General features: G+C 38.1%; 1 protein-coding gene across 2 annotated transcripts in view; it reads right to left on the reverse strand.

The window, feature by feature from the left end:
• TMEM156 (transmembrane protein 156) overlaps window positions 1-13754 on the reverse strand; it is a 59596-nt gene extending 45842 nt beyond the window's left edge. For both annotated transcript variants that reach the window (XM_025385865.1, XM_025385864.1), the window contains exon 1: window positions 13558-13754. In XM_025385865.1, coding sequence (XP_025241650.1) covers window positions 13558-13645 — 88 coding nt within the window. In that variant the 5' untranslated portion in view covers window positions 13646-13754. The remainder of the gene's footprint in view (window positions 1-13557) is intronic.
• Window positions 13755-14460: the final 706 nt, after the last annotated feature.

A 14460-nucleotide genomic window follows, 5' to 3' on the forward strand; every position in this document is an offset into this window, starting at 1 on the left:
TGCCATGTATTATGACATCAAAAACAGCACTGTCAAAATCCATATCACGTCATGAAGAATTTCATAAACTTAATGGAAGAAAGATTATTGACTAACAGATATATAGGCAGGAAGATAATTTTGAATGTAAAGGTTAGGAAAGGCAGGTAGAAGACATTGAGGGGTTTAATGAACAAATGAAATCATCTTCTCCAGCTTCTGTAGATAGAATCACAATAAATTCTGATGTTGCTTTTGTCACACCCCTATGAAAAAATCAGCAAGAGACAGGTGTGGTAGCTCATGTCTGTAATCCCAGAGCTTTGGGAGGCTGAGGCGGGCAGATCACTTGAGGTCAAGAGCTCGAGGCCAGCCTGGCCAACATGGTGAAACCCTGTCTCTACTAAAAATACAAAAATTAGCCAGGCGTGGTGGTGCGTGCCTATAATCCAGTTACTTAGGAGGCTGAGGCAGGAGAATCACTTGAACCCAGGAGGCTAAGGTTGCAGTGAGCCGAGATTGTACCATTGCACTACAGCCTGGGCAACAAACCGAGACTCCATCTCAACAACAACCACCACAAAAAATCAGCAAGAATTTCCCAGTAAATAAAATTTTCATCTTTTTGTTTAAAAAGAAATAAATGTCTCCTCTTTTTTATGTTTTGAAAAAATTTACATAAAATTGCATTTATTTGTTTGGTCTGTTTCTTGAAAGTCTGGCAGAGCTTGCCTGAAAAATCATCTGAAACTAGTGTGAAAATCATCTGAAACAGAGAAGATTAAACCATGGAATGAGTTTCTTTAATTGTTGTAAAACTCTTGGGCTTTCCGTTGCTTCCTAAGTTTCCTAGATATGTGTCTTTGTGTTTCAAATTTATTGACATAAATTATTCACAATATCCTCTTATTATATATTTAATTTTGCTATGTCTATAGTTATACCCCTTTTTCATTTCTAACATTAGTTACTTGTACCTTGTCTCGTTTTTTTTATTATTCAGTTTTGGCAGGTAGAATAAATGTCCCTATCTTAATTCCTGGAACCTGTCAATATAGTATATAACATGGCAAAGTAGAATTAAGGCAGAAGATAGAATTCAGGTTGTTAATCAGCTGATCTTAAAATAAGCAAATTGTCCTGGATTATCTGGGTGGACCCAATGTAATCATGAATGTGGAATTGCGTAGCAGAAGAGTCAATGTCAGAGTGATACAATATGAGAAAGACTCAACAGGCCATTGCTGACTTTGAAGATGGAAGGAGGCCATGAGCCAAGGAATTCAGACAGCTTCCAGAAGCTGGAAACAGCCAGAAAATGGATTGCCTTCTAGAGCCTCACAAAGGAACACAATCTTACTGATACCTTGATTTTAGCCCAGGGAATGTCTAACCTACACTGTGAGACAATACATTTGTGTTGTTTTAAGCCACTAAGTTTATGATCATTTGTTATAGCAGCCCTAAGAAATTAACTGATATGGTTTGGCAGTGTCCCCACCTAAATCTCGTCTTGATTTGTAGCTCTCATAATTCCCTCTAGTGGAAGATAACTGAATCATGGGGCGGTTTCTCCCACACTGTTCTCATGGTAGTGAATAAGTCTCATGAGAGCTGATGGTTTTATAAGGGGAAATCCCCTTTTGCTTAGCACTCATTCCTTCTTTGCCTGCCACCAAGTAAGATGTTCTTCCGCCTTCCACCATGATTGTGAGGCCTCCCCAGCTACGTGGAACTATGAGTCCATTAAACCTCTTTTTTTTTCTTATAAATGATATATGTCTTCATCAGCAGCATGAAAATGGACTAATACACTAATATATGAATCTTTCCAGTGGTTTGTGCATACAATTAGTCCTTTAAAATAACCAACTTGGCCAGGTGCAGTGGCTCACGCCTGTAATCCCAGCACTTTGGGAGGCCAAGGCAGGTGGATCACGAGGTCAGGAGATCAAGACTAGCCTGGCCAACATGGTGAAACCACGTCTCTACTAAAATACAAAAAATTAGCCTGGCATGGTGGTGTAAGCCTGTAGTCCCAGCTACTTGGGAGGCTGAGGCAGGAGAATTGCTTGAACCTAGAAGGCAGAGGTTGCCGGGAGCTGAGATCGAGTCACTGTACTCCAGCCTGGGCAGCAGAGTGAGACTCCGTCTAAAGAAAAAAGAAAGAAAGAACCAACTTGTGATTTTATTGATCCTTTCTATATCTATTCTTTTAAGTTCATTGACTTTTGCTCCTGTGTTTATTATTTCCTGCCTTTACTTTCTGGGTTTATCTTATTGTTCTTTCTCTGATATTTTATGTATAAGCATTTAAAGTTATATGTTTTGGTAATATTGCATAAGTTTAAACAGATAGTATTTTTAATCATTCAGTTACTAGTATTTTCTAATTTCCATTATAACTTGTTCTCAACTATAGGTTATTTAGAAGTGAATTTTTTAAATTTCCAAATATGTTACCTATTTTAACTTTCTTTTTGTTACTAGAATCTAATTTAATTTCATTTAGTCAGAGATATATATTAAAAATTGCTTGAAATGTATTGAGGCTTGTTTTTATAGTCTGGTATTGTATTAGTCTATTCTCACACTGCTAATAAAGACATACCCAAGACTGGGTAAATTTTAAAGGAAAAAAGTTTAATGGACTTAAGTTCCACATGGCTGGGGAGGCCTCACAATCATGGCAAAAGGTGAAGGAAGAGTAAAGAGATGTCTTACATGGTGGCAGGGAAGTGAGCTTGTGCAGGGGAACTCCCATTTATAAAACCATCAGATCTCACGAGACTTATTCACTATCACAAGACACAGTATGGGGGAACCACCCATATGATTCAATAACCTCCACCTGGTCCCACCCTTGACAAGTGGGGATTATTACAAGTCAAGGTGAGATTTGGGTGGGGACACTGCCAAACCATATCAAGTATGTATTTTTATTCCCTGAAAAGAATTTGTATGTCAGTGAAAAAAAAATTGCCCAGACCAATGTCATAGATCTTTTTCCCTATGTTTCCTTCTAGTAGTTTTACAGTTTAGGTCTTCAAGTCTTTAATCCATTTTGAGTTGGGTTTTGTACATGGTGTGAAATGAGTCTGATTACATTCTTCTGTGCTTACTTATACTTTTTGATGTAATATTTTATGTATTGAAAGAAACTATTTTCTATTTTATATTTCGTAATTCTAATATCTGAATTCCTTGAAGATCCAATTCTGCTGTTTGTTGCTTCTGTTGATTCTTGTCCATTGAGTTTGTCCAATAGCTATTGTTCCTTGGAATTTCACTTTGGGAAATTATTTGAGGAATGGTGTAAAGATGTTTTCCTCCAGAGAGGATTGGTGTTTTCCTCTGATGGGTGTCTAATGGCACCATTAACCCAAAGTGGCTTTAACTACATTCCTGGATTGGACTTTTCACACCTCACAGGTAATGATCCTCAACATCCTACTTATGGCCAGCTGTGTTTACAAACTCTCAAAGGACTCTTCTTCCTTTCTCCACCCATAGCCAAAGTGAAGACAGACAAGTTTCCTCAAAACCAGACATAATTTGTCCTAGGTTACTGTTTTATGGAGCATATCACTTTATAGTATCTCAGTCATATCTCAGTCTTAGACTTTGCCTTTTGTCTCCTGACATATGACCCAGTGAAACTGAAATTCCAGGCTACCAGAGATTTGCAGATGCTCCCGAGGCACTAATCTGTTCACTCTTGCTTACCCATATGTATTTATAATTCCTACTCATTTTCTGCCTCCAAGGAGTCTTATTTTCTCAACAGTTCAACTCTACATTTCTAAAGTTTTAAATACATTGTATTACACATTTTTAGATATTTTGTGCCAGGAGTATTTTTCAGGGTATGACTGCAAGAAAAGAAATCTCAACCATCCATTGACCTCTACAAATAAGTGAAAACTTACATTAAAATCTTCATTATTTGACAGATAATAGGCACACCAGAGGCTACTCTAGGTCAACTCATATTTTCCCAAGGCCTCATTAACTAGTTGTCAGGAAACTTTGAAAGAAATGTAGATTATTTCTTTGACTATACATATTCTAAATGTTATTGATTCAGTATATTAAATATAAACTAGAGAAAATGAGAATTTTTTTGCTACTAGACATATTGCTAGTACAACCACTTTGGAGAAACATTTGGCAGCTTCTTGTAAAATTAAATATACCCAGTGAAATGGAGTGAACATTTGTGTCTCCCTAAAATTCCAATATGATGGTATTTGAAGGTGGGGTCTGTGGGAGATAATTAGGTCATGAGAGTGGAGAGCTAATGGATAGGATCAGTGCCCTTATAAGAAGAGACCAGAAAGGTAACTAGTTCTCTTTCCATCCTGTAAGAATACAAAGAAAAGTCAGGTCAGCATTCTGCAACCCAGAAGAGGACCCTCATCAGAATCAACCATGCTGGCATACTGATCTTGGACTTCCAACCTCCAGAACTGTGAAGGCTGTTGTTTACAAGCTACTCAGTCTACAGCACTTTGTTATAGCAGCCCAAGCTGACTAAGACACCCAGGTATTCCATGACTAGAGCGTTACTGAATAGAAATGAAAACATACACTGACACAAACATTTGTACAATAATATTCATAGCAGCATATTTATAATAGCCCAAACTGGAAATAACCCAATAGATAAAGGGACAAATGCTGTGTATGTATGTAATGGAGTACTTTGCAACAAAAAGATAGGAGCTTCTGAATCACTCAATAGCATGGATGAATCTCAGAAACATGTTAAGTAGAGAACCCAGACCAGGCCGGGCATGGTGGCTCATGCCTGTAATCCCAGCACTGTGGGAGGCCAAAGTGGACGAATCACTTGAGGTCAGGAGTTCGAGACTAGCCTGGCCAACTTGGTGAAACTCCATCTCTACTAAAAATGCAAAAAAAAAAAAAAAAAAAATCCAGGCATGGTGATGGGCACCTGTAGTCCCAGTTACTCAGGAGGCTGAGGCAGGAGAATCGCTTGAACCCAGGAGGCAGAGGTTGCAGTGAGCTGAGATGGCACCACTGCACTCCAGCCTGGGTGACAGAGCAAGACTCCATCTCAAAAACAAACAAACAAACAAACAAACAGACCAAAAATATTTAAATATTTACTGTGTGATAAGTCCATTTACACGAAATAGAAGAAGAGACAAAACTAACTTATGGTGACACAGGTCAGATGTTACCTTGGGGATGTGGGAGGAGATTTGAAAGGAAAGAGCCAGATGAATCTTTTGTTTGTTTGTTTGTTTGTTTGTTTGTTTGTTGAGATGGAGTCTTGCTCTTTTGCCCAGGCTGCAGTGACATGGTACCATCTCAGCTCACTGCAGCCATCACCCTCCCAGGTTCGAGTGATTCTCCTGCCTCAGCCTCCCGAGTAGCTGGAAATACAGGCACGTGCCACCACACCCAGCTAATTTTTGTGTTTTTAATAGAGACAGAGTTTCACCTGACCTCCGGCGATCTGCCCATCTCAGCCTCCCAAAGTCCTGGGATTATAGGCATGAGCCACCATGCCTGGCCGAGTCAGAGGAATCTTTATTGGGGCGATGTAAATCTGTATCTGGTATGTGCTAGTAGTTACATAGGTGCACACAAATGTCAAAATTCATGAAACTGAACACTTAAGATCTTTCCATAAAGAAAATGTGGTATTATATATACCATTTATAATACTATGCAGCCATAAAAAAGAAAGAGATCATGTCCTTTGCAGAAACATGGATGGAGCTGGAGGCCATTATCCTTAGCAAACTAACACAGGAACAGAAAACCAAGTATCACATGTTCTCAATTATAAGTGGGAGCTAAATGATGAGAACACATAGAGGGGAACTACAGACACTGGGGCCTACCAGAGGGTGGAGGATGGGAGGAGAGAGAAGATCAGGAAAAATAACTAGTGGGTACTAGGCTCAATACCTAGATGATGAAATAATCTGTACAATAAACCCTCGTGACATGGATCTACCTATATAACAAACCTGCACATGTAGCCGTGAGCTTAAAATAAAAGTTTTTTTAAAAAAGATCTTTCCAATTTATTGTATGTAAATTATGCCTGTTAAAAAAGTAGTCGATTATTTCTAAAAATCTTTCACATGATTAGTTATTCTATAGCATAATTCAGCAATTTAAAAATGTTAGCTGCCAGGATAGGAGAGACCTTATGGTTTAGCTAATTTACAGAGACATTCATTAACGTATGATATTTTCCTTTGGTCACAGGTCTGCCCTTTTTAACAATTGGAATAGGCCAGGGGTGGTGGCTCATGCCTATAGCACTTTGGGAGGCCGAGGCGGGCAGATTGCCTAAGCTCGGGAATTTGAAACTAGCCTGGATAACATGGCAAAACCGCGTCTCTACCAAAAATACAAAAAATTAGCCGGGCGTGGTGGGGGCGCCTGTAATCCCAGCTACTCGGCAGGTTGAGGCAAGAGAATTGCTTGAACCCAGGAGGCGGAAGTTGCAGTGAGCTGAGATCGCACCACTGCACTCCAGCCTGGGTGACACAGCAAAACTCTGTCTAAAAAAAAAAAAAAAAGATTGGAATAAACTCAAAAAGAGTATCCACTTCAATAGCAAAAACTAGATTATATTTCAATTTGGGGGCCAATCATTGAAGGCTCTCTGGTAATACTGAGCAGGAAATGGGGAAAAACATATCATATTGTGTATGGGTGATATATCTGTAGTGTCAGCCAAATCAGGAGCAAGGGACTATGGATTTATTCATAGGATATTTGGGAAAGACCATTTAAAATGTTTCCTGGAGGCAGGTAGCAAAGTTTGGGATAACTTTTAACATACCGTAGCAATATTCGAAAGGCAGGTTTGAGACACAGGAGACTGCTCATTTTACTTGTCAAAATAAGAGCAGTAAATGAATATTATGAAATTCCCTGTAGATAAAGAAAATGGCAGGAAAATGACTCCGGGTAAAAAGACACATATCTTTCTTTACAAGTAAAATATTCTGCAAAATAAATTTCACACGCTAGCCACAACCTAAAATCTCTAGGTTTGTGATGAAGCTTAATCTTTCAAAAATATGAGGATAACACTCGGCCTGCCTAAATCACAAGATGTTGGGGAACGTCAGATCAGAAATGCCTCCTTCAAGGTTTTCTTTTGATTTCCTCAACAGTATGATTCAGCAAGTTTGCTCCCTCAACATACTCACTGAGTGCCCCTAATATGAAAGACACACTCTTAACTGCTTGAAACACATCAGTGAACAAAGCAGACAAAACCTTGGTTTCATGGAGCTTACATTCTATTTGGAGAAACCAGGTAATTTTTAAAAATGCGTAATAAATAAATCATATAGGTAATAAAATATAAGTGATAAGAGAACAGAAACAGAACAGAGTAAGGGGAAGATACATCACCATATGAATGTTTTAGAGAAAGTCTTTTTTTTTCTATTAAAGCAAAAAAGATATGCTACTCATGAGGCTGAGGTGGGAGGATCACTTGAACCCACGAATTGGAGTCCAGCCTGGGCCATAAAGCAAGACCCTGTCTCTCTTTAAAAAAAATTTTTTTTAAATTAAAAAGCAAAACAGATATACTAAGAGAGCATTTATCCACCATAACAATGAGACAAGCAGTTAGAAAGCACCCTAAGCTAGGGTTGTTGGTAGGTATTGCAACCTAACAGATTAGAGAATAAAGCCAGTTCTGTCGAAGTGATGAAAAGCATTTTATTTAACACCTTTTTTTTTTTTTTTTTGCCAACACATAGTTGCCTAAAATACATACATGAAAATGTCTCACACCTGTAATCCCAGCACTTTGGGAGGCCAAGGCGGGCAGATCACAAGGTCAGGAAATCGAGACCACGGTAAAACCCCGTCTCTACTAAACATACAAAAAATTAGCCGGGCGCGGTGGCGGGCGCCTGTAGTCCCAGCTACTCAGGAGGCTGAGGCAGGAGAATGGCGTGAATCCGGGAGGCGGAGTTTGCAGTGAGCCGAGATCGCGCCACTGCACTCCAGCCTGGGCGACAGAGCGAGACTCCGTCTCAAAAAAAAAAAAGAAAATGTCATGTCCATTAGTGGCCATTTTAAAACTGTAATGATTCAGAAAATTCAATAAGAAAATCTGGCTGGATGTGGTGGCTCCAACCTGTAATCCCAACACTCTGGGAGGCTGAGGCGGGTGGATCACTTGAGATCAGGAGTTCAAGACCAGACTGGCAACATAGCAAAGCCCCATCTCTACTAAAAATACAAAAATTAGCTGGGCATGGTGGTGGGTACCTGTAGTCCCTGCTACTCGGGAGGCTGAGGCAGGAAAATGGCTTGAACCAGGGGGTTGGAGGTTGCAGTGAGCCGAGATCATGCCACTGCACTCCAGCCTGGGTGACAAAGTGAGATGCTGTCTCAAAAATAAATAAATAAAAATTTTTAAAAAGAAGCAAAATCTTACCACAAAGTATATTTATCCATCTAGTGTTATTCCTTCTTTCTAAAGATTTTCAGAACATTCTCTCTTGAGAATGATGCTGCACCATGAGTAGAAATATTTAATACATTAAAATGAATTATTGTTTTGTAAAATATATGTCAAAGTACTTGGCATATTACGGGCACATGTAAATGTATTTGTTAAAATTAAAAAAGAATTGTTTGAATAGTCATAAGGCCTTACTGGGGATTACTTATTAAATATTTATGAATTTAAAAAAGAGCGTTCATTTTTGAGAACTAGAATAACACTTTCAGGAAATTAATTGCAATTACCCTTGATGTGGTGGTCTTTATAACATAGACTTAAACACTGTGAACATATGCTCATATTATGTCAGTTTATCCTATAGTTCCTTTATTCTTTGTTTTCTTCAATTTCACTGTTCATTATACCACCATTTCCATCACAAAGTGTGAAATAGAAGGGGAAATGAAAGCTGGTAAACAGAGTTTATGTCAGTTTGGCTCTTAAAAGAAAGTGAGGAAGTCAAAACAGCTAGATAAAATTAGGTCTGAGGTGTTTTCATCTGTGCTATTCCTTTTTTCTTTTTCTTTTCTTCTTTTTTTTTTTTTTTTAGACAGAGTCTTGCTCTGTCACCCAGGCTGGAGTGCAATGGGGTGATCTCAGCTCACTGCAACCTCTGCCTCCCAGGCTCAAGCGATTCTCCTGCCTCAGCCTCCAGAGCAGCTGGGATTACAGGCACACGCCACCACCATGCCCGGCTAATTTTCTTTTTCCTTTCTTCCTTTCTTTCTTCCTTCCTTCCTTCCCTCCCTCCCTCCCTCCTTCTTTCCTTCTTTCCTTCCTTCCTTCCTTCCTTTCCTTCCTTCCTTCCTTCCTTCCTTCCTTCCTTCCTTCCTTCCTTCCTTCCTTCTTTCTCTCTCTCTCTCTTTCTTTCTTTCCTTTTTTTCTTTTTTTTCTTTTTTTTTTGAGAAGGCGTCTCCCTTTGTCCACCAGGCTGGAGTGCAGTGGCATAATCTCGGCTCACTGCAACCTCCGCCTCCCGGGTTCAAGTGATTCTCCTGTCTCAGCCTCCAGAGTAGCTGGGATGACAGGTGCATGCTGCCATGCCCGGCTAATTTTTAGTTTTTTAGTAGAGACAGGGTTTCACCATTTTGGCCAGGCTGGTCTTGAACTCCTGACTTCAAATGATCCACCCATCTCGGCCTCCCAAAGTACTGGGATTACACCGCCCCCCAGCCCCAGCTAATTTTTTTGTATTTTTAATAGAGACAGGGTTTCACCATGTCGGTCAGGCTGGTCTCAAACTCCTGACCTCAGGTGATCCACCTGCCTGAGCCTCCCAAAGTGCTGGGATTACAGGCGTGAGCCACCGCACCCGGACTCATCTGTGCTATTCCTAGCCTGTATCACCACAAATCATTGGGAGTACACTTGTGTGACTCACTGCAATTTCCTCTTTCAGGAACTATTGATATACTGATATGAGAATATTTTATTTAATAATCATCATTTCTTCTCTTGAAAAGTGCTTTTGCGAACAGATAAGAAGGCATATTAGCTGATCATTCAAACTCTGACAATTATTTCTCTTTGCAAATGGAAATACAAAGAATGTCCTCCCAGAGACTGATGTGGAAGCAATGTGTATGTTCCCATTGAATCTTGTTTACATCCCTGTTTTAGTTAATTCCTGTATTTTATTTAGTTGTTTGCCAGTCAGTCACTCCCCCTGACTGAAAATTCCTTGATGAAAGAGTTGCCTTTCATTTTTGTAGCCCCAGGTTTCTATCACAGGTGAAAGAATAAATAAATAAAAGATGACTGGGATTTACACGAGAGTTAGCCAAGTCTCTCTCTCTTAAACACTGTAAGTCCAACAAAAACAGCTTGGAAAGTCTCTTATTTGGGAGTAAGCCAGCTCCCCTAATTGCAAGAAGCTCTGAATCAAAATATATCCACCACTCCCTTTTGTATCTCCATTATCTACATGTAATACAAATGCATCAAACCATTATATTAACTACTATATATTAGCTGCCTTTCAAATAAATGGAAAGGTTAAAAAACACTGCTGTAAAATAGATTATCTTGCTAGTAGTGCATAGCCAATGCAAACCCATTATAAGTCTCAAACAGTGTTGAAGTAGCTCCCTTTTTTGGTAAAGTTAAAACTAAATAGCGTATACTGTGTAATTGTGATAATGGAATATTCCTACTAATAATTACTCAGAGACTCAGATACATTCTTGATGAAAAATGATCAAACAAGGTGCTTTATTTTTAACTTAGGACTTCAGAGGGTTTATTATTTTGAAATCAAATCTATCAAACCTCATGAGCATATTATTCCTCATTAAGATTCCTTTTGAATTCATTTGACATGTTAAAGACAGGGTATCCGTGAATAATTTATAAGTAAAATTATTTTATAATATTTATCTTAGAAATTAAAGTGAATAGAACATGAGAAAAAAATGAAAAAAAAAGACAAACTAACGAAGTAAGACTAGACAGGGGAATTTCACAGGGTTAATTGTAGCACTTCTAGAACACTCTTGCTTATCATCAAATCATTTTACTAGCTATTTTATTTAGTATTAGTTGTCAATTTAACTCATTTCGTAGGTCAACTATTATTGTGATTAAGAACTAATTTTTAAAAATCAAGACAATTATGTCCAAGTTTTCTTCATTTAATCAATATGGGATATATTAAATGAGGCTACAAAAAGATGTTCCTGGTGATCCATAAACCATTATAAAAATATAATCGTTTTTATTATTATTATTTTATTATTATTACACAATTGCATGCGTATAACATCTTGCCTAGTAATCAACTTTTTGTTTATGGCAGCTCTGTGCAAAATTCCTTCTACCATTAAATAATGTAAAAGAAGACAGTGGTTTTTGAACATTTTTGTTTGTTGGCCCCCCGAGTAGGGTTCCTTTGAAACAAAATTCCCCAATAAATCCACCTGAGTGTGGTGGTATGTGCCTGTAGTCCCAGCTGCTTGGGGACTGAGGCAGGATTACTTGAGCCCAGGAGTCAGCCTAGGCAACATAGCAAGACCCTGTCTCTTAAAAAAAAAAAAAAAAAAATCCATCAACCCAGAAAGAATTTGGAGTAATATCTATGCTATTCTTGGACCAGGGGAAGAGAAACAGCTATTTTAAGTTTGGGAAGGCAATAAAGGTATTGGGAGCTGATGTAACCAGTTTTGAAAGCAAGAGAACAAACATCATCATAAATGATGGTTGATTATTGACAAGGTGAAGAAGAACACTGACACATTACTATTAGGCCAAGGAAGTTTGGCTAAGATGGATTTTATAAGAGCTCTTTCTTCTACCCACCAATAGAAGGGGCTCCCATCTGTCCCCCACTAAGAATTTCTCTGTGCTTCATCTGTCTTCTTTCTGCTTACCACTGCCCCAGAAGGCCATGCTTCTTACTTTGAGAAACAAAAACTAAAAGAACTATGTATCTGCCCCAAAATGAAAACCTTTAACGTGCTCCTGTAGCCACCAGTTCTCATAAAATACTAACCAATAGTTAATTAAGTCATTTTGGGGATGATTTTTATTAGATCCAACCTGATTTTTAAGAGGTGCTAGATGTAGATAGCTAGTTAGATAGCTAGATAGACATATAGATAGAACCTACTCTGGATAACTATTAAATGAGCTTACTCTCAGCCCACAATATCTTAAAATTAGATTATCTTTATTCTAACTATTCTCTTTATAACCCAGTGGAATCAAGCATTGAAAATATGTGCTATGATTGCTTCATCTAAGTAACATAATGCCAGAAAACCAAATTGTAGTCATAGTGTTTATTTAGCAAAAATATTTTTAACTCGCGACTTAGCATCATGTAAATGCAACATCAAATAATCACTGAAATATGTCATCAAATATAATTAGCAAAAATATTTTTATCTGGCTACTTAGCATTACGTATATGCAACAATAAATATTCATTGCAGCAAATCATCAAATATGAGTTTTTCTCTGATTTTAATCCAATTCATATAAAGACTATTTAATGATAGAATACAGCCTTTTCTTTTCACCCTTCCTTCTTTTTAAGTGCTAGGGAGCACAATTACCATCTGAACACTCACATTAATACATTTGCAAGTCCTTTGCTAGCATATCAAAATAGTTTAAATTTATACCTATTTATTTTCCTAATCTAGGTTTCAGCGATTATATTACAATTTTCTGAAATGTTCACAAAGTTAATTTTGTTCCATTTTTCTCCAGTTACAAATACATAAACACACATCTGTTTAAATTTGCACCCATCTTATTTTAATTGTATTTTCAAAATACATAAATGCTTTTTCTTGTCAAAAGGTGACAGTAAGTTATCTGTGTGAAATAGTTGTAGTAGAGGGAATTCTAGAATTTTTAACACAATAAATATCACTTTCTTCATTAAAGAATTCCAGAAAGTAAACGCATACTTAAAGCTGCTTTGGGCCAGGCTCGGTGGCACAAGCCTGTAATCTCAGCACTTTCAGAGGCCAAGGCGGGTGGATTACGAGGTCAGGAGTTCAAGACCAGCCTGGTCTGAACATGGTGAAACCCCATCTCTACTAAAAATACAAAAATTAGCCAGATGTGGTGGTGGGCGCCTATAATCCCAGCTACTCGGGAGGCTGAGGCAGGAGAATTGCTTGAATCCAGCAGGCAGAGGTTGCAGTGAGCCAAGATTGGGCCGTTGCACTCCAGCCTGAGCGACAGAGCGAGACTCCATCCCACAAAAAAAAACAACAACAACAACAAAAAAGCTGCTTTGAAGAAAGTGTTTCAAAGAGCAAAATCATGATGAGATTGTTGTAATCTCAATGTCTGAAATCTTGACTACAGATTTTAAATATTTTCATTTTTAGGTATGCTACGATAATTAAGTACTATGAATTAGGTTACTGTACTATATAACAGTCAACTACAATTGCCATCTTGTTTTATTTTATTAGTTTTTCAGATCTAGAATTTCAGCCTATGCAGCATGTATCCAAAAAGAGGATCTTTTCTGTAACCACTAGCTGACACTAATTTTTTAAAATTAAGAAGGCAAAGCTAGATTACAATTACAAACTCACCTTTCGGTGTCTTGAAATATTCCGGCAAAATTAAAATGAATGTGATCACTATTGCCACAAATAATTTAAGAAGGGCTGTTTTTGTCATGTCTCTTCACATGACACAAATGTGTTCCCTTCCAGTACACTCATGGTATGTTGCTTCCTGCTTTAAGTTTCATCTCTGCAGTACTTTAGATTAATGCAATTCACCTCATACTCACTTCCTTTTGAGTAAGACTTAAAAAAAAAAAAAAAAAGAGGTCTTCAACTGAGACTTCACTTTTGAGTCACTTTCCATTTAAAAAAAAAAAAAAACTACCCTCCAATAAGCACTTTCAAATCATTTATTTACCTTTCTAAGCAAGAAAAGTAAATAATTATTTACCTTTATTATTTATTATTATTATTATTTACCTATACTTTATTATTATTTACCTTCCTTTCTAAGCAAGAAAGGTAAAATGATCTCAAGAAGCAAGGGGATCTTCTCCCCATCCAATTTATAAATATAAACCCACAATATACTCACAAAAATAAAACAGTGGGCTGGCGAAGTGGCTCACATCTGTAATCCCAGCACTTTGGGAGGCCAAGACAGAAGGATCACTTGAGGTCAGGAGTTTGAGTCCAGACTGGTCAACAGAGCAAGACCTCCTCTCTACAAAAATAATTTTAATATAGCTAGGTGTGGTGGTGCACCCCTGTAGTCCCAGCTACTCAGGAAGCTGAGGATCACTTGAACCCAGGAATTTGAGACTGCTGTGAGCCATGACAGGTCACTGCACTCCAGCCTGGGTGACAGAGTGAGACCCCTTCTCAAGAAAGAAAGAAAGAAAAGGGTGAATGTCAGTCATGTCTAGGTTGTATGGACATCACTCATTCATTTACTTATTAAATGATTGTCAATCCTGTTTGGTGCCA

Source organism: Theropithecus gelada, chromosome 5, assembly GCF_003255815.1.
Source record: "Theropithecus gelada isolate Dixy chromosome 5, Tgel_1.0, whole genome shotgun sequence".
NCBI lineage: Eukaryota > Metazoa > Chordata > Mammalia > Primates > Cercopithecidae > Theropithecus > Theropithecus gelada.